The sequence below is a fragment of the Necator americanus genome, chromosome X, assembly GCF_031761385.1.
Source record: "Necator americanus strain Aroian chromosome X, whole genome shotgun sequence".
Classification (NCBI taxonomy): Eukaryota; Metazoa; Nematoda; class Chromadorea; order Rhabditida; family Ancylostomatidae; genus Necator; species Necator americanus.
In genome coordinates, this window is record NC_087376.1 from 25,005,908 (window position 1) to 25,025,571 (window position 19,664).

The 19,664-nt window shown below is 41.9% G+C and overlaps 8 protein-coding genes across 9 annotated transcripts; 5 read left to right on the forward strand and 3 right to left on the reverse strand.

Moving 5' to 3' along the window:
• Positions 1–2: 2 nt before the first annotated feature.
• RB195_025385 (uncharacterized protein) lies at positions 3–1,274 on the forward strand (the record flags this gene model as incomplete). Its single annotated transcript, XM_064213503.1, has 4 exons — positions 3–230; positions 547–730; positions 922–1,003; positions 1,112–1,274. The coding sequence occupies 4 exons, from the start codon at positions 3–5 to the stop codon at positions 1,272–1,274; spliced, it is 657 nt and encodes a 218-aa protein (XP_064069384.1).
• RB195_025386 (uncharacterized protein) lies at positions 25–14,601 on the reverse strand (the record flags this gene model as incomplete). Of its 2 annotated transcripts, XM_064213505.1 has the most annotated exons (4): positions 1,972–2,062; positions 9,516–9,567; positions 9,640–9,673; positions 14,551–14,601. In XM_064213505.1, 4 exons carry the CDS (start codon positions 14,599–14,601, stop codon positions 1,972–1,974), a joined length of 228 nt encoding a protein of 75 aa, XP_064069386.1. The 2 variants fall into 2 exon arrangements, with proteins under 2 accessions (XP_064069385.1, XP_064069386.1); XM_064213504.1 differs by lacking the exons at positions 9,640–9,673; positions 14,551–14,601 and adding an exon at positions 25–274 and having other exon boundaries at positions 1,971–2,062; positions 9,516–9,548.
• Positions 2,337–3,477, forward strand: RB195_025387 (uncharacterized protein; the record flags this gene model as incomplete). Its single annotated transcript, XM_064213506.1, has 3 exons — positions 2,337–2,540; positions 2,883–3,136; positions 3,345–3,477. 3 exons carry the CDS (start codon positions 2,337–2,339, stop codon positions 3,475–3,477), a joined length of 591 nt encoding a protein of 196 aa, XP_064069387.1.
• Positions 3,591–3,983, forward strand: RB195_025388 (uncharacterized protein; the record flags this gene model as incomplete). Its single annotated transcript, XM_064213507.1, has 1 exon — positions 3,591–3,983. One exon carries the CDS (start codon positions 3,591–3,593, stop codon positions 3,981–3,983), a length of 393 nt encoding a protein of 130 aa, XP_064069388.1.
• RB195_025389 (uncharacterized protein) lies at positions 6,694–7,313 on the forward strand (the record flags this gene model as incomplete). The annotated part of the gene is made up of 3 exons (XM_064213508.1): positions 6,694–6,820; positions 6,994–7,096; positions 7,187–7,313. The coding sequence occupies 3 exons, from the start codon at positions 6,694–6,696 to the stop codon at positions 7,311–7,313; spliced, it is 357 nt and encodes a 118-aa protein (XP_064069389.1).
• Positions 7,872–8,165, forward strand: RB195_025390 (uncharacterized protein; the record flags this gene model as incomplete). Its single annotated transcript, XM_064213509.1, has 1 exon — positions 7,872–8,165. The coding sequence occupies one exon, from the start codon at positions 7,872–7,874 to the stop codon at positions 8,163–8,165; it is 294 nt and encodes a 97-aa protein (XP_064069390.1).
• A 3,364-nt stretch (positions 14,602–17,965) lies between the features above and the next one.
• RB195_025391 (uncharacterized protein) lies at positions 17,966–18,712 on the reverse strand (the record flags this gene model as incomplete). Its single annotated transcript, XM_064213510.1, has 1 exon — positions 17,966–18,712. One exon carries the CDS (start codon positions 18,710–18,712, stop codon positions 17,966–17,968), a length of 747 nt encoding a protein of 248 aa, XP_064069391.1.
• Positions 18,713–18,906: 194 nt separating this feature from the next.
• RB195_025392 (uncharacterized protein) lies at positions 18,907–19,320 on the reverse strand (the record flags this gene model as incomplete). The annotated part of the gene is made up of 1 exon (XM_064213511.1): positions 18,907–19,320. One exon carries the CDS (start codon positions 19,318–19,320, stop codon positions 18,907–18,909), a length of 414 nt encoding a protein of 137 aa, XP_064069392.1.
• Positions 19,321–19,664: the final 344 nt, after the last annotated feature.

Sequence of the window (19,664 nt, forward strand, 5' to 3'; positions counted from 1 at the left end):
GGATGCATCGGTCTTCAGCTGAATCTACAAAATACGATGTTCATGCGGAACGGATGGGTCTCGCATGCCCCATTCACGCTCAATGGAACGAACATATCCGAATGCATCAGCTATGTTTATCTGGATCGGTAATTGAACATGATGAACGATCTGACCCCCGAGCTGGGCTGGAGGAGGCGAGCGGCTTGGGGAGCGTACAAGAGCATCGAGGATGTAGTGAAGAAGACCAGGTACACCCGGCTCCGTGCTCACCTCTTCAACACCACCGTACTTCCTGCTTTGACTTATGCTTCGGAAACCTGAGCATTTCGCAAGCAGGAAGAAAACGCAGTGAGCGTCAACGCGCAATTGAGAGAGTGATGCTAGAAGTATCCTGTTTCACGCAAGTGAGGGACGGGATTTGAAGTTCTCTGCTACGTCAGCGATCGAAGATTAGAGACGCCGCCGCGTTTGCCAAGAAAAGTAAAATAAGGTGGGCCGAACACGTGAACCGTTGGACCAGAGACGTGAGCGACTGGGTTCCCCGCGATATTAAGCGCACTGCAGGAAGACCGCCGACCCGATGGTCAGATTTCTTCACGAAGTCCTTCAAAGAAAAATATGATGCTCTTCGTGTCTCATGCGAAAGGAGGAACCACTGGGCTACTCTGGCACGCGATCGGGACAAATGGAAGAATTACTGGCGCCAGCTCGACCAGTTCGAAGATCAACGGTAGTCAAGGTGATCAAGGTGATCAAGTGGTGTCCCTGTTTTTGCTAAGCGCAGTCAGACACCTGAATATACGCATAGGGAACGTAACTATTTAACCTGCACTGCAAAAACTTCCCATATATTGCAAAAAGATGCTGTCGCCCAGCACCATGCCGGAGTCCATTTCCTGAAAGGTCTAATACCTGCAGTGTAAAGAGTAATTTTTATAGTCCGATTGGCTAAGTCCATCAAGCTCTCTACTTATGAGCAAGCTCAGGTCGATGCCCTTCACGCGGCCGGTATTTCAAACAGGTAGACCGCGGCTCAACTAGAGCGACCACAACTGCATCGGTCGCTATCTGCATAACACAGAAGCCTACAGGAAAAAACCACTACTGAGCGTCCAAAAAAGTTATTTAGGAGGGATAAAAGTCGCCTGGTCTGGGTAGTTTCCAACAGTAGCGAGTTCGCGGACAGTCTTCGGAGTCGCCTTGATCTGTCTGCATCGAAATGGGAAGTACTACGCGGCTTGAATCGCGGTCCTCACATCGTCAATAAAGTTATGAAACGTGCACCGCCATAAGGCTGCCAGGCTTAAGTTCGTTTACGCACACATGAGGACGAATTGGGAAAAGGTGCGGCATGCAAACAGACGTACTTATCTGACTTTCAATTGGTGTTCTCCGACGAAGAGAAGTGGAACCTCGAACGGCTACAAACACTACTGGATAGGTTTGAGGGAAGAGGGACGAGTGTTCTCAAGGCTTAACTTCGGTGGTGAAAGTCTCATGGTCTGGGGCTCGTTTTCCGGATACGGACCAGTTGCGTTGGAGTTCATCTCGTGTAAGATAAAAAGTGAAAACCATCAGAAAGTGCTCGTAGATCATTCACCGCCATATTTCACAAAATTGTTGTGGGGTAACCTAATTTTTCAACAAGATAATGCGTCTGCACGCGTGCCAAAGTCAACTACAGATAGGTTTAATGCGAAAGGCATCAAATTTCTGGAGTGACCAAGTTGTTCCTCAGATCTTAACGCGATGGAGGTGCTGCTCTCTTGAAGCCGAGGTGTACGGGAACAGAATCCCTTATTTCTCGGTTTTGAGCTGAAGACAACCATACTTGATGCTTGGGCTAATGTAGAGCAAGCCTGTATTGATAACCTTATCAAAAGTAAGCCGAATAGAATCTTTGATATTGTTTACTACAAAAGCGTTGTAACAAAGTACTGAACTTGTTTTTTTAGTCCCTATGTATCTCCATGAAAAAAAAAACATACTTTAACGGTGTTCTTGGTCTTTTACTCTTCTTGTTTGTGATGTAAGTTTTGATCTTCTCGATGTCGCCCCGACGGCATGCGTCGAAAAATTCCTATAATAAAATTGGTTTCGTCATATGGTGTGGCTAGAATTATAATTATTATTACGGTAGAGGGGGCTGGGTATACAAGTCTGATTGCTACTTACTCGTGGAGGTCCTGCTTCAACTAAACGCAATCACGCGTTAGACTGTACGCATTGGGAATGCACGAACTATATAACCTGCATTGTTATATGGCAAAAGCTTCCCATACATTGCAAAAAGATGCTGTCGTCTGCACAATGCCAGAGCCCATACCCTGAAAGGTCGAATACCTAAGAGAAACATGGAATCTTTGGTGACAAACATCCGTCTCGTTACACTGAACTGCCGGCAGCTGTCAAGTGAACTCCAACAAGCCGCTCTATCCAGACTTCTGCGACATCTGCATGCACCGTTTGCTGTATTCCAGGAAACTCGCATCAGGGATCGTCCTCTAATCAGTGACGACAATTACACGATCTACTGCGGCTATGCTGATGAAAGGAAAGTAAGACGATTCGCTGCAGCTGTTCAAAACCATCACAACAACTTGATGGAGAAGTTTGGTTCAACGCCGTCAATATGCGCCTTTGTACGACTGCGGGATGTCAGATATCCGAGAATTTGAAGCTTTCTGGGACATTCGATTCCGACCGCCGCCCAGTTCATCTCAACTTTATGGTACGGTTCCAAAAAAAGGTATCGGGGAGCTCAGCATCAGCCGAAGCTCGACTTGCCAGGTTTGAAAAACGAGGAATGTAGAAAGAAATTTCGCTGACGAGTGATCAACATTGGATTACGGACCAGGAGGAGATTGGGTAACGCTGACCCTTTCACTTGATCCATTCAGGACGCTTCAAAGAAGACGCTCCCGGTTTTAACACCGGGGAAAAAGTTCGCCTTTGCATCTGCGGAGAAAATATCCACGTACAATTCCGTTTGTGTTGCTCGCACTACTGGTGACTTCAGCCAAGCGTCTGCGAAGGAGATGCGTCGTCAGCTGAAAGGAGATCGTGAGAACGAATGTACGCTATCAGTCCCTGAACTCGTGCACCCCCAAAGACTGACATACACCACGGTCAGCGAAGAGCGACGGAGTCGGAGGTTCTAGTTTGTATTCTATTGTATAAAAAAATGAAGAGAGGAAAATCTGCGCAGAAATGTTGAAATCTCTTTCTTCTTCGGAGATTCGTGGGATGACGAAGATCATCCGTTCAATATGGATTGACGAAAGGATTCCTGGCTCGTGGAAACTTAATATTATAATTTTTCTCCACAAGAGGCTATCCGCTACGGAACCCAGTAATTACAGAGGAGTATCTTTGATGCGTGTTACGTACAATGTTTTGGAGCGGATCATCGTGAATCGACTAATCCCACATCGCGAAGAAACCACCCGTGACGAACAAGCCGGCTTTCGCCCTGATCGATCGACGATTGATTAGGTGTTTATTGTGAGAAGAGTGATTGAACTGTGGCAACGGTATTCGAAGCCTCTGCAAATAGCATTTTGGACTTCAAAGCCACTTTCGTCTCTCCTTCCGTGGCCGTCTTCTCAATGCGCCTCGCATCGATGGAGTTCCAAGAAAATTTTATTCTATTCGTACGCCTAATAAAGGACATGAATAGAAGAATAACTGCTGCGGTCCGAACACCAGCCGGATGTACTACACCGTTCGAAGTGGAAAGTGGAGTGAGACAAGGGGTTGTGGCGGGACCCTTTCTGTTCAACTTCGCCGTCGATGACATAATGCGAAGAACAATTGAGCAGTGTCCCGCCGATGTTATTTCAGCACCTTTTGCACGTCCCTTAGTGGACCTCGAGTACGCTGACGATGTAGTAATATTCGCTTCTAGCAGCGCGCAGTTACAACATGTTGTTGACCTTGTGTCGAAATTAGCTGTAGCCTATGGACTGCGACTCCGCTCTGATAAATGCAAGCAGATGTAGGTCTCCTCGAGACCCTCATCGGGAATCAGGGTTAAGAGACAACCTATAGAACTCGTGGATGAGTTCTGTTATTTGCATGGTGAGAAACGGTGGCAGCTACGAGAGAGATATTCAGCAAAGATGCGCTAAAGCTAACTCGGCATTAAACTCATTGACCAAGTGCCTCTGCTCGACCCCCATCGCCAACGAAGTCAAGCTGCGAGTCTACCTATCCGCAAGTCTACCTATCCTATCATGATGTACGTATCGGAGACTTGGGCAGCGCCGGCGACGGTGATGGAAAAGCTCGAATGCATGGAGTAAAAACTGTTTAAACGACTGCTGGGCTACGTTTGGCGGTTGGTATGCTATAACAAGGAACTTTACTTGGAAGTGGACATGAGGTACCGGTTGATGACACGTGGAAAACGTTAACATCTTGCCAGGCCTTCTGAGGTAGTTATGGGAAACCGTCTTCGCTTCTTTGGTCACGTTATGAGGAGACCGTCTGATCGCTTCTTTTGAAAAAAAAAAGGAAATCTCTGGATGGAGGTGATGAAGGAAGATCTGAGGACCCTTGGCGTTGACAGGCAGTTTAGTCGAGACGTGAAATTCCGCCCCTTGTGGAATAACGACGGATCGGTAGATCCTATACGAACTTTAACTGAAGATCGAACAGGATGGGCTCGGATATGTTCAAGGACGACACACCCCGGCGAAGATGCGGATAGCCGCGTTAGGCCGTAACACCCGCCCACCGATTAAGTAAAGTAAGTCATTACGGCAGAGATTTGAATGTGAAGTTGTCTATCTCACATTCGAGTAACCGTAAGCTACTACTTCATGGATCTAAAAGAATGAAACCAAGTCATTGATTAACAACTGTAACATGCAAAATAATCGAAATAAATAAAATAAATAATAATAAATAAAATGTAATGTAATATCAAAATTTATAGGATGCTACAGAAAAAAATCAAATGGCTTCGATAGATTTCTTGAGGAAGTAGAAGAACGTTCATGAAAAATACTTCTTCACGCACAAACTGAAATCCTTAATAGATTCTTCGGAATATAAATCTCATATTTGGGTTCGTTTGTATTCACTAACAAATGCTGCTTTCAGATTCTGACATGTTTTTGAGAATATAAATAATTCATTCATTAACAATCGAACACGTTCATAAAGGTTCCAAGTAGTTTTCTTTGCAGAATCCAATAACAGACTACATTTGCAATGTGAACGGAAGCACTTACGGACCCTACGGAATTCATAACAGAAGTAGTTTTAACCTAGGATGCAGCACGAGCTAGGTGACTGTCAAATTTTGAATAAGGGGTCACTCTCATTGCTGTATCATACTATCGTAAGCAACATACACGCCAATCTTCACGAAACGTCACTGCCGAAGAGATCTTCAAATCATTTCTTGATCAATAGTGTAGATTAGAACTCCGATTTGTACTAGATAATTGTACAAGTTTGGGCCTGATCTCCGTAGATGGCACTAAAATGCGTTGCGAGGTTAAACACAAAGATTTTCATCTACTTTTTCTTGCATGCCGTGAAAAGCTTATAGCGTCTTGTACCACATTTTTGTAGGTACTGTTCGAAGAAGTTAATTTGTTTAAACTGTGAAAGAAAACTTTGTCAGAATGGAGAATGAAAAAAAAAATGCATTTGCAACGTGTAATACTATTGAAATTTCAGAAAGCTGTGAGCGTTGGAACTGCACAAAAAACATTACGCACATTCATTTGGATCGTGCACTTGCTATCCGGACAGTTAAAAAGTGGTTTGACAGATTTAGAAATCATCACAAAACGCGATCGATACTGACCACCTACAAAGGTGTCCGGACGTCAATGATAAAGACTCTAATGGCTCGATGTGGTAGCTGGAACCACGGTGATCGAAAGTGCAAGAACCTCACCAGAAGTCGACATCTCTCAATCGTCTCACTCTTGTCCTTTCGCTCACTTTATTCAACATATATTTTATTCTTGTGCTCTTAGTTTTGATTTACGTTTCTTTGCATGTATATGGATCTCACCTTGTTGTATAAATTATATGTGTGTATTATCACTCTGTTGCTTAAACACTGGTTTAATCACCTATGTTCAAAGTTGCCTGGATATCACACCTCTACCCTACCTCTCTTTTCTTGACGACATGTGAGGTGTGAAGCGATGGTTATCATTCTTTGCTCGGTGTTCGAGCTGTACAGTGCCATCGTACGTAAACGATCTCAAGCGATTTGCATGGTGTGGTACAATTTGGAGGGCGATACTCGGAATCGTGTTATATTTCAACGCGTGACGCGACCTATCTACTTTACAAATACAACGAGTACCTCCACTTTAGAAATAGAGACTTCACTTTGGAAGACCAACCTTGCTCTGGACAGCCTTCTTACACCTTCTTACACATACATATATTTTCTAGGTCTCCCTGTGCAGTTTATGACAGGGCTGCTTTGTTTAAGGAAGTCTTTTTGCCACTTCAGCATATCCACTGCCTCAGTACCCTGTACACTGCCGTCTCAGACGTCGGACGGTATGGCGGCCGGTGAGAGACGATCAAACCTGAAGTTTCTCAAAACGTCTTTGATTCTGGACCAAAGCGGCACCACAGGAGGTGGTGTCTACTTGACGTCTCGGTAGTGCCATCCTTTCATAGCGGTTCTGATCACTGTCTCTTTCGTGCGTGCAGTCAAGTAGACTCAGTCATATGACGGAAAAGAACATCTGCTATCGGCAACAAAGGAAGAAAGAAGTCGTATACGACGATTGCATACCCAAGGAATCCTTGTCCCAACGTGACTGGCACGACGAGGAGGACCTAAACAAATGCATCGGTTAATATCAAACACTAGTTGCAAAAAGACGTTGCAAAAGGATCTTTCGAAGGACATGCAAAAGAAGATTCTGGAAGCAGCACAAAGAAAGACGACTCTAGAGAGGTGCGCGAGGACTCTAGAGAGGGACCTCCGCAAATATAATATTCTGCAAACAGTCTTACTGGACGTAGGCGAGATTCGCACCTCTCGTCGTGAGGTTGAAATAACTAAGGAGAAGTTCTACTCGAACCTACCTTCTACCGAACTAGAAGACCTCGCGAACCGTTCTTACTCGTAAGAAGTGTGACCGAAAGGGCCTCCGATATGCTTGCTGAGCGTCTTATACGAAGTATACACCAAGATCATTCTCTCGTGCATATCCAGGACGCTGGATGGAGCCAAACTTCAAGAACAAGCTGGATTCCGTCAGTGGTTCAGCTACGTAGACCACATCCAGACCGTGTTAAATGGCATGAAGTTTGCCGGAAATACCGCCTACCCATTGTTCTAACCTTTACTGAAAATGAGAAGGCTTCGGCAACATGGAAACGAATGAAGTACTGTCAGCGCTGATCGAACAAGGTGTGCAGGCGTCGTATGTGAAGACACTATCCAATTGCTGCAATCGATGCACCACTAAGGTGCAGCTTTTCCACCGCTCCTTCATCATATCTTTTGGAAAGGGGGTACGACAGGGTGACACTACATCACCGAAGCTGTTCGCGGCTGCGTTACAATGGATAATGAAATCATTTGATTGAGAAGAAATGAGCATATGTATTGACGGAGAATTCCTCTCAAACCTTTGGTTTGCGGACGACATTATCTCTTTTTGAGAAATACCAACGAAGCAGAGACGATGCCCAAGGAATAGGAAAGCAGAGAAGAGAATAGGATTGCGAATAAACCGAAAGAAGACACAGTTCATGAAGAACGTCTACTGCGAAGACGGGGAAATACAACTTAAAGGTTCCCAATTCGTGGAAACTTCCTCATACGTATGCCTTGGACGTCCTACAAATTTGAAAAAGGACTTGAAGGAAGGATTGAATAGAAGGATGAGAGCAGCATGGGCAGCAGCATTCGGACCCGTCAGCGAAGCTACGGACCAAAACCTCCGCGCCCATCGACAGCTCTTGTCGACTCGACAGTCATTCCAGCGCTCCGTTATGCAGCGGAGACGTGGTCAAACACGGCTGCATCGTCTAGGAAGCTACTCATTATCCACAGAACCTTTGAGAGATGTCTTCTGAAGTTTAGGCGGCGCACACAACATATAACCGGTCTTCGCGGCTCCGACTTGAGAGCAATGTTTCTTCTTCGCGACTTAGCGGACTATATATCGGAAGCAAAGTATAGATGAGACGGGCATTAACGAGAAAAATTGACGATAGATGGACTAAAAGAATGCTAGAGTGGATTCCAAGAGATGGTAAACGCCGTCGAGGGAGACCGCCGACGAGATAGGGTGATGTGTTTGCTGCACGAATGGACTAGCTGAGATCTCAGCTGGATACGGCACAAAGACATCGTAAACGTCGCTCACGAAACTTGAGAACATTTTGAATGACAATGGCAAAGGAACGAAACGAATGGAAAAGTTGCTGGGGCCCACAAGTCCAGTGAAGACGGGCAGTCTAAGTATCTAAGTCGCTTATCAAGTAGAAACGAAAGACTTCAATGTATCCTCATCCCTAAGAAAACCTGTAGATTGAAGATAATTTTGAATCTGGAAAAAAAGTGTGTCGTGAGTGAAAAATTAACACGAGTGTGTAGTCATGTAATAATAATGTGATACAGTATCAATGGTGTACTGTATAATAATGTAATACAGTATCAATAGTGTATGTAATACTGGTGTGATACAATATCATCTGTTTGAAGACACTGACAAAATCTCCAGGGTAGTGTATGGATCTGAGATGTTGTGAAAACGCTTCATGTGAGTTTATTTCTCCTAATTGTTGAGTTGGATTTCTTTTATGGCATATGGAATATGGAAGTTTCTTTTATTTACTTGTTTATTTACTACGCTAAATGGCGTGCCAAAAAGAACTAGCTACCAGAAGATTTGGAAAAATAGAGTTAGAAAAGACGTAAGCAAATACAGCAACTGAATAGTCAAAAGATGAAAAGAAACAGACAAGAAGATTATAACTGGAAGAGGTTAGTTTGGAGTACGATTTAAGCCTAAGTTACTGGCATTAATTACTTTTTTTTTTATGAGTACCCTTTTTTCTTCATAAAAGGAAACAGTATTCAAACATTCTTCCGCATGCGAGGAGAATATCAGGCAAGGGTTCTCTTTTCTTTACTCTTTCTCTTTTAGTAGGGGAGCTTTTCGAGGAAAATTTGCTATAGAATGATGCTGCTGATTCGTTCGGGTGTTCCGCAAGATTGCATTTCTTCTTTCAAATTGTTTTGAGGAGTACTTAGAACCCATAAACATTGTCAGTGTTTGACAATTCACAAAAAATCAAGTGTTCTGAGGCACTTGAAATTTGTAAAAGCGGCCGCCGAGGCAATCACTCTTGTTTTACTTTGTGGACGATTATAAGAACAAACTCCGGCGTCAGCGGAGAATGAAAGAGGAGGGAAACAAGAGTTTTATAAAAACATTGCTCATATGACATCAACAATAGCATGTTGATGTCATATGAGCAAGCAATGCGAATTGTTGATGCAGCAGGTAATCATCCATGAAGCAACTTACTGTTTGTGACGATGTTGGTTCTCGTATGCCCATGATGCAGAATGCGTAGAATCTGAAAGGCGAGTAATGGAAGAGTGGAAAAATTCATGAAATTAGCATGATTCAAGGATTTTAAATTATTTACCTGACCTTATACTTGCCTCAGAATCTTGTCCCAACTGACATGTTGACTGTTCGCATGAATCGATCAATAAGCAGAATAAAGAAGAATAGTATTAGGAAGTAATAGAGTATTTGTGAGCAAAATAGGATTTGTCTGGAAAAGCTGTTGCAAATACAAACAATATGAGGGCAAGGTATATGCGCTGCAAACAATATGAGGGCAAGGTAGATGCTCTACGACCTACTACTGAGATGTTTCAAACTAAATTATTGAGGAGCATCTAAAGTAACCTTGGAAAGCGAAATCCGGTCTGGCTATCTCATGGGTTCTTTTTCATGAAATGGAATTTTTTAATACCCTGAGAAAAATGAGAGATGATACGTTTTTGAAGCCTGATGACAATCAGAAAATAAGCAAATAGGGTATTGTAACGAATCAGATCCTGCAAATATGGTAATGGACATGATGAGCCGACATAGATGAAGTGCGCAACCTGAGGAAAATCTATAAAGACATTTAAAAGAAAAATGTATTAAAGGGTTTGTCAACATTGTTATAGGGTTTTTTGGTTAGACAAGGATTCTAGACCAAACATTTCGTTCTGTTAGTTATGAAGAATATGTTAAGAATATAAATTTCGAGATAAGAGAGATATAACCGATTGTATTCTTGCGGGGATACGTACTGTAAATAGTATCTCATGGTATAAACTAAACGGACCATCATATCTGTTACGACCTGATCTATTGAAAATGAAATGAAAGGTGGTTCAGATTGGTGTTTCAGAAGCAAGTAATCAGAGAAAATCAAATACAGATAAATTATTCAAATGAATATTTGGGTATAATTTTGTGAAGTAGATTGCGATTCAGGTTCTTCACAGAACAAATGGAGCAAAGATAAAGGAGATCTGAATAAACGCGGTAATCTGGTATAGCAAATTTACCACATTAAGGGATATTCTATGTTTAACGGATTCAATGGATGCGAAATCACAAAATATACACTAAAAATGCGTTCGCTTAGTTATTGAAAAATCAACTAGGAATCACTTTTTGTATATGAAAGTTAAGGTAATTTTTGCATACGAATTTCATTTTTTAAATGTTCCGCCAACAAAAGGTTGTTTTTGCTGAGATTTTCCCACGTTCTGACGTTTCATTATTGGATTTTCGATGTTATACGAGGCCTGATAATGTAGACTCTCTCTCTCTCCTCTTGGAAAACGTTCTTCCCTCTTTTGAAGTTTCCATTCGTTCCAGAAACACCAGCCAAGAACGCTCAAAGAATAAAACAAAACTATTTACTTGATCAATGAGTTCGGCTAGTGATCCACCACGCACGCCAGATTGTCACTCAAGAAATACAAAACCCGCATATTATCCAGTATCGTTAAACGTGGTGTCTGCATAGTGTTAAAGACATCACCCCACGAATCTGAGGTGGTACGGATTTCAGGTTGAGTATTCGTATACGGGATCGTATATTAAGGAGAGGGGTGATTCCGTCCATTTCTTCCTAATTGCCGTAAAAGAACGGTCCGGAAGATACGGCTTCGAGCGTTCCGGCGCGCTATTGAATATCGTTATCGCTATTGGCGCACAACGAGTTCGATGGGAGCGAGCCAGCCGTGTGCACACGCCGCATCTTCCGGCCCGTTTTTTACGCCAATTAGCAAGAAATGGACGGAATCACTCACCTCTCCATAATCTACGATTCCGTATACGAATACTCCACCTGAAATCCGTACCACCTCAGATTCGTGGGGGTGATGCCTTCAAAGAATTGCATGTGTGAAAATCTTATGAATCATTGAGCGCTATAAATATCAGTAAATGTAAATGTGGATAAAGTAAGTAAATCAAGTGAAAGTGCAAATAATGCAACATAAGTAAATGTAAATGCAAGCAATGTAAGTAGTAGCCATTGGTAAACACTCATTTCTGTTAGTCATGTATGTGTTTCTGAGAGGAATCCTGAACCTCTACCGTACTTTTCAAATAATAAATTTAATTATTCAAATAATAATTTAATAAACTTGTTGATATCTATTATTGTTATAATAATACTTTTACTATTATTACTTATTGCTATCATGATAAAACAATTCAATAATAATCAATTGTTCAAAATGTCCTCAAATATTTCCTTATTATGAAGATTTTATTAGGCTTGAGTGGAAATTTAACAACATGGTAGTTCACTAAGGATGACATAAACTGGTTTGTTTTCTTGTAGGAATACTCCTGCCTAGCGTTCCTGGAACGATATCAAAGGTTGGCAAAGGCAGTGGAAAATATTGTGTAAATATTTATAAAATATCAGTAAATAATATAAATATAATACTTATGAAATATTGTGTGTATTGTAAAAATAATGTGCATAAAACGAAAGTTCCTCGAGGTATTTTCAGTCCTTTGAAAATGACGAGTTGACAGCGTAATATCAATTCAACAATAAAAAACAAAAACATTGCATATGATTTCCTCATAACTGTTTGACTTCATATTATTTATTGAGAACACTAAAAAAAATACGTGACGATCTCTGGATCGGAAATGAACATAACAACGTTGATACGGCGAATATTTGCTGTGAAGGACAATTCCCCCCCCCCCCCCCCCAGAAAATCACTTCGTAACACAGAGGCAATATTTGAATGAATACAAAGTAATGGAATCGCATTCGAAGGAAATGTTGTTGTACTAGAGCACAGAAAACATCAAATACCAAGAAAAGAAAGCTAAAAATAGAAGGAATAGAAAACTCTGAGTTTAAAAAAACAGAAAGTTTAAGTGGGGAAATGTTGTCGCGTTGGACGAATAAACGAAAGAGACGAAGAGGTTTGAATAAAAACTGGGGAGAAAAATGACGAAAATGATGAAGCGCTCGAGAAAATAAGATGTGGAAAGTGGAACGAACTTGCGGCAAATTTTAGCACTTTCCTAGAGTAACACAAGAATTCTGGGAATTCTAGCGAGTAAATTAGCTACGTTTTTCAGTCTATTGTTAGAATACAGTAACCACACATTTGCACATTAGTTGATGCTGCAGGTGAGCAAATTACTTATGTATTCTAAAGTTTTGGAATACACATGGAGCGAGTGTAGTGATGAAATGTTACCATAGCGCCTGCACGACCGATGGTTCGAATCCGCACCAGATTTGTCAAAAAGAGTGAAAACGCATATTTCATACATCGGTTAGCCTCATAAGTCAGTATATAGCGTTCATTCGCGTTCATAAACTTTTATGAATTCGATTCCAGACCGAATGCGATACCGCATCCTGAACGATTTGATCAACTCCCAGCACATTGTTCTCTGAAGGAAGTGCAAGAAATAATCGGGGAATCGAAAATAGGGTGGGTCTCTTCTCATGTTGTCTGCGCCGGACTATTTGACTAGTCTCTTCACTAGCCACCTCCAGAGAAGCTTCTTGATTTAGACAGCCGAGGAACAACCAGATCAAGTATATTCCCTCCTCTTTTTAATCGTGCTCTTAATGTGAAACGCCTTCAAACTACGTTTGAACGTTCTGCGTAGTTGTTCGAGTTTTACAAAAAGACCTTCAGACATATGGGACTCTGAATACAGTTTTTTAAAACGCAAAACTCCAGTAACCTCCAAGGAGGTTTGTGAACGCGTGTGCAGCGTTACAACGTCTTGCGAATTCGAGCCAATTTGTCAAATCAGTGTTCTTATCCTCAATAAAAGTCCGGCAGCAATTCTTTGCCCCTCCCCCCCCCCCCCCTGTGGGTTGAAAGCCTTTGTTGGCTTCCAGCTGTTTCAAACCATCGATCGTTGAGCCACAGTCAATTCTCTTACCGACTACGTTACACCCGCCCCTTGCCGCCGGTAGCCGTATATTACTTTTTGTTGAAACTTTCAACTTTTTGTTGAATAAATGATTGAATTGATGACCGAATATTTTTTTTTGCTTGGATTTTCGAGTTGGCCAACATCCAGTCCATTTCTTTCTGCATATTTATGTACTTTAGACATCAGTCGACCAAGAAACCTGCTTCGAATTTCCGGAAGCCGCACAGCAATTTGTCAGCTAAACGCCGGTAGTGTATTACAAGCAAAGAGAAAAATGAGCAAGTTCCTAGCTGAAATTTGTGAGATATATACAGTACTTCGTGAGTATTTCGATACTAAATTTAGGTTCAAAAAAAGGGAAGCGGAGAAGTTAGTCGGAAGCACTTTGGAATGTCCAAAAAGTCCAAACCCGAGGAATTGACGGAGAACTTCATGCCCTTGTGTATTTTAGGACAGGTCTATAGACAGTCAAAAATTCAGCAATTCAATCTCAATCAAAACTTGTAGAGGAGTCCATCAAACATACGACATCTCATTTAAACTGTTCACGACTTCTCTTAAAATATTTTGAAGAGAATAGCGTTGGATAGATACGATTCTCGTCTGAACAAGAAAAAATTAACCGTCTTTGTTTTGCGAACAACATCGTTTAGATTGCAAAGTTGGAGAGAAAACAGAAAATCATGACTGTTGATCTCAAGAAACACTCTTCAGGGTGTTGGTTGAAAATAAATGTTTACAAAATGAAGATATTGAAGCGTTCAGCTTGACTGCGTCGTAGTTTTTCTGAATAGCTGAGGCAATTCTCCTTGATCATAAAGTTTCCGAAAACTGCCCTTCCAGAGTACGTACGAGTTGCAGCCGCTTACGTCATTATAGGGATTTTTTTTTTCATGTCATCAAATGTAGAAATGAAATCGAAGCGGAGATTCCTCAACATGTGTGTTTTGCCTGGGATGCTTGGGATGAAGAGAAGAAGTTCCCGTTGTCCAGGGCTGACGCCGGTTTTGTACAGGACCAGGGCACAAATCGCTATAGTGAAACGTGATCCCAACATGCTCATAACCTCTCGTAGATCTCCTGTTCAATTCCCGTGACGACTTTCGAGTACCTCTGGGAACTTCTTTCCACGCCATAATAACGGTTCACGGAGTTGTTGCATAAATCTTACTTTCGGTTGCGCGCGGTAACAATGACCAAAGATATGGATCGCAAATAAAGAAAATGGATTTCCGAGTGGGAACTAGCGAGATCGACCAAATCGTTCGATCTCAAACTCATGGAGCGATGTCTGCCCTCAGGAGGACCGATAGGTTTACTAAACGATGATGAGATGAATCCCAGAAACATTTGAAGACATGCAAATGGAGCGAAGAACAAGAGTGAAATCAGAAGAATAGGTTGTTTTAATGAAGTATGTACCAGGTATTGTGAAATATTGATTTGCAAATAAATGCAGATGCAAATGTAAAGAAAGATATGACGCTTCGTAGCCGTGAACAAAAAAGGCTCATTGTGGCGAGCTTTAAACAAATGTTAGTTCGATGGAATCAAAACACATCATTAAAAGACACCTAGGTGAGAAATCAAATGCATTTCGGAGAAAAAGTTCATTCGTCTTCGTGATTACAAAGGAGGTGCGGATGATGCTCGGTTCGGAAATTAACTACAACTGTCTTAATTTTCTGAGGCGAAAAGAAGGATACGAAAAAAACACACTTTCTAAATTGTGGCGAAAGGAGAGGATTAAACGGAGAAGATTTTTTCTCGAACAAAAAATCAAAGGAAGATAAAGGAAATTGGAGAAATCTGCATCAATTAACTTTGGAAAAGGGCAATGGTTAAAATTCGAATTCAATGTTTTTCTGAAAGGTTTCTATATACTTTCGATAAGAGCGAACTAACAGCAAGACATTAGCTGATAGCGATAAATGATAACCAGGAAAAAAGTTGATTCAACTGTTACGACAGCTCCGAGAGATGTGTACAGTTCTCACGTATGTATGTCCACATCATACATAATTTTCTAGTAAATTGTAATAATGCTCAGTGGTATTGAAAGCAGATGGTGTGGTTTATTCTTAAGCAAATACGTCGAAAAATTTACGCAGTTTTTCTTCGAATGTGGAGATGAAACAGATGTTTTATTACAGGTCCAGAAGTTCCCAACAAGGTGGCAAGAATTCTAGTTTATGTTTAATGGCTAGTTACATGCAGGATACTAATATCGAACAGTTTACAGTTGTCTGCACGAGGTGTGTGAGTGCGTGTGTGTGTTTATCCGCAGCTTTTGCTGATTTCACCTGTGCGCCGACAGTTGCTCAATGTCGGAGAAATTTCTTACTTTCAGCTGAAGTTCAAAAGCACTTCATGGATTTAAGCACTTATCTAGACCTATTCTGAATCGAACGTATGTTGAACTGCTATCGAGAAAAGTGATGAATAACTTACACATAAAAAAATGAATGGACTGGGTGGAAAGCCTGCAATTCTGAACGCCATCCTAACGCTAATCATAAGTCGCCTGTCGGTCATCCTATTCACAATACGTAATTCCACTGACTACAAAGAACATCGTTATGACTTCTACTTTGATTTGAGAATTCGTCAGCGATGATGTACCAGTGAGTCAACAGCTGTCACAGCTGCATCAGAAAATACAATCAAAACTTTAAACGAGTGCAAATACAACTTGTAAATCATGTGAGTCCGTGCACACTTCAACTTACATAATATAAACAAACCAGTGAAGTTTTAGTTGATTTTCAGCGACAACCAACCAACCACGGAGAAACACGGAAGTAAACATTTGTTGACAAAGCGTTTACGATATTTACAAACTTTGCAGAGTATGCCTACATGAACCATGTAAAAAACATAGTTTTCATATCAGAAAAAGAGCTCGAGGGATATACAACTGTTCTCAGAAATTCGGTTAGGGATTATCTTTTTCTTTGTTTTTCTAATGAACCATTATACCATTTATTATAATCGAACTAGATTTTAGCGAGCAATAGTTGGAATGGGAAATTATTTCAGCGAGCAATAGTTGGAATGGGAAATTATTGTTTAAGAGATTTGAAGAGGAAGAAGCGTTCCGTGTAATATTCAGAATATAACAAATTCAAGTTCAAGACAAGTTGAACGATTTCAGGAATTTTTCTTGTCTAAATAAAATGAAGAAGACATGTCTAGAATAAAATCTTTGAAAAAAAAAGAGATTCACACAAGTCGTGCAGTAGTTATGTCAAAGCAACAGCGGAAAGAATTTCGGAGCTAATAGTTCTGCAAAGGAAAACTTTTTTGCGATGCGCTTATTGACAAAGAGATCGATTAAAACATGTTTAGTCGCGCGATTCTAGCCAATAGTTACTAGATTATAAATGTGAAAATGGGAATTTTTCTGTGTAAAGAGTTGTGGTGCAGAGATGAGTCATCAAGGAAGTGGTGTAAGATGAATACACCACTGGAATGGCCAGTGTAATGTTGGTGCTCAAACATTTGACGGTGACTAGCATTGGAGTGAATAGTTGTAAACTGCGAGTAATTATGGAGGCAGGAATTGACTGCCGCTGACCAGGAAATCCTTTATTCAGCTGGTCGAAGAGCGTTAGTTGCCCGACATTAATCAAGACTAAATGATTCCTATCATCTGAGAAGCGGATTCTCGTAGAAATTTGCGCCTAACTCACGTAGTGCGCGTATTCCGAATGCGTCTAGTCAGCTGGACGTCAAATATTGACTAATGGTCCCAAAGGATCATCGTCCCTCGGCCACTCAGCGTACATGAATCAATCACTCGTAGTCGGCTATTCGAATGAGCTCGGGAAACTTGCAGAACGATGGCGGGATTTGCTCTACCTTCCAGGGACAATATCCACAAAAATATATATAATATATAACTGAAGGTTTAGCTATCATTTATGCTTAAATCATTGTCACTTCTTTTCGTGTCTCATAACTAGGGTATGGTGACAATTGTCACTCGCCCACAATTCTACATCCGCGCACTCCAGGACATTTGTGGAAGAAAATCTGTGGATTATATCGAGACATACGCGGAGATACGTTCGAAAGAGACGGATGTTGTGGATAACAGAATGATGACTAAGGCGCCCGACGGGTGAATGAGAGAGTGGTGGACGAGCTAAATCATACACCAGCAGAAATAGCTTCTTCGACCATAATGATTGATGATAGCCCTCCCGTATCGTTGTCTAATAGAACGTGTCGAAAAAGTGAAGATAAGAACACGGATAGTGTACTACTTTCTTAAGCTGAACCAAGATTGTTATTGATCTTTATTCTGGCTAACGTTTCGGCGTCGTCGCCTTCTTCAGAGCCTGGAAAAATCAAAGACACGTGTAATCTACTCTCTCAAACGCCTCGTCATCCCACAAGATATGATTTAGCAAACAGATTATTTAAAAGCAACGTCAGAAAAGCAGACCAGCGCTCACCTTGATAGCCACGAAATCGTGATGTTAGCGGACCACCAGTTGTGAGAGTTGCGCCGCTAGTATTAACTAGTAACGATGTCCCCGCCTCTGACCCCGTAGGTAAAACCCGCAAAGGTCCTGATATGGCGCCAGCTCGTTGGTCACAGCGATGCATTCTTCTTTACGATTCATGATAGGACTTTTGGCCGTGATATAAAACGCTTCCAATGTTTTTCGCGCTAGAACGTCTGATTCGCGTGCCAAGATAGTGACAGCTATCTTGAAAGGGGTGTTGTCATGACACTGTCTGCGATGAGCACCTAAAGGGGATGATGTTTTTGATTTTACGAGCCCGTCTAGGTGCTCCTTGACGCGGATACATAGTGATCTTCCTGTTTCGCCAATGTACTCAGCCCCACATAACTGACAGGTGATTAGGTAGATAACCCCCGATACCACGCAATCACCTTGCCTCCTGTTTGGACAAACGATGCAATTCGGTGTCTCATAAAGTCTGTCATATGCGCGATTGCGGACTAGCTGCTGCTTCAGGTTTACAGGTGGTATGTCCACTACTCTGACTGAGTCTTGCAGACCCGCCTGTCGTAAGCTTGCTCGCACTGCATTGCTCATGTCATCCGAAATAAAAGGAAGGCAGAAAGGGATCTTTGTTGCTTGTTCTACCCTGTGGCACCGCCGCTCAGTTGCATGGCTCCGATTTGAATGAGAGACTTTTGCTGGGTACCCATTGGACTGAGCAATGCGGTTAGCCATGTTTATGGAGGCAATGCGCCCTTGAGCTTCAGATGAAACCGTTGCCGCTGTCTTAAGCATGTTTTCAATGATTGACTTTTTGGTTCTCCAGGAGTGCGCCGATTGGTAGTGAATCAGAATGTTTTTACAACTTGGTTTTCGATACCATTTTGTTTTCCAATTTCCCCTACACAAATGAACCTGGACATTGAGAAACGGCAGCCAGTTGTCTTTAGGTTTTTCCCTCGTGAACTTTATGTACTGGGATTGTTTATTTAAGAGATCGAAGCAAGAGTCCATTTCAGCTTGTGTTGGACATACAATGTAACATCTATGTATCGGCAGTACAATAAAGGTTTGTGTTCCAGTAGGGGTTTTTCCACTTTAGACATGAAAGCAACGGCTAATGTAGGTGCAAGTCTTTGTCCCATGGCCAAGCCTCTAATCTGCCTATAGTATTGCCCAGACCAGCGAAATACGGAACATCTCAAACATTCGCTCAGCAGCATCATTATTTGCTGTATCGCAAAACCATACATGTTAAGAGTCTCCTGGTGTTCGAGAAGCAGCTCTGATGTTGCTTGTAGTGCAGCATCGATGGAGACGTTGGTGTAGAGCGAAATGACATCGAAAAATTCGATGACACAATCTCCATCAAGGCGCGCTTTGCGGAGGTGCTCTATGAACATTTTTGTGTTTGAGAGATGAGCTGGAACGTACTGGAGTAGCTGGCTGAGAATAGTGTTAAGGAACCAGGATATTCTGTCGGTGGGACCTCCAATATTGCTAATGATAGGTCTAACCTTGAAATCCCCTGGGTTGTTTGAACTAAATTCGGCAGCGGAAAGCTTGTGGGTCTTGATGAGGACATAAAGGACCGGGCAGGTGGGCCGATCACATTTTAGACGCGTGATAGTTGTTTTTGGTAAGCCTACTGATTTTGCGGTCTCTATCCATATCCTATTCAGGCGGCGATATTGTCTGCCAAATTCATGTGCCGATGAAGGATGGTATAGACTATCGTCCGTAAGGT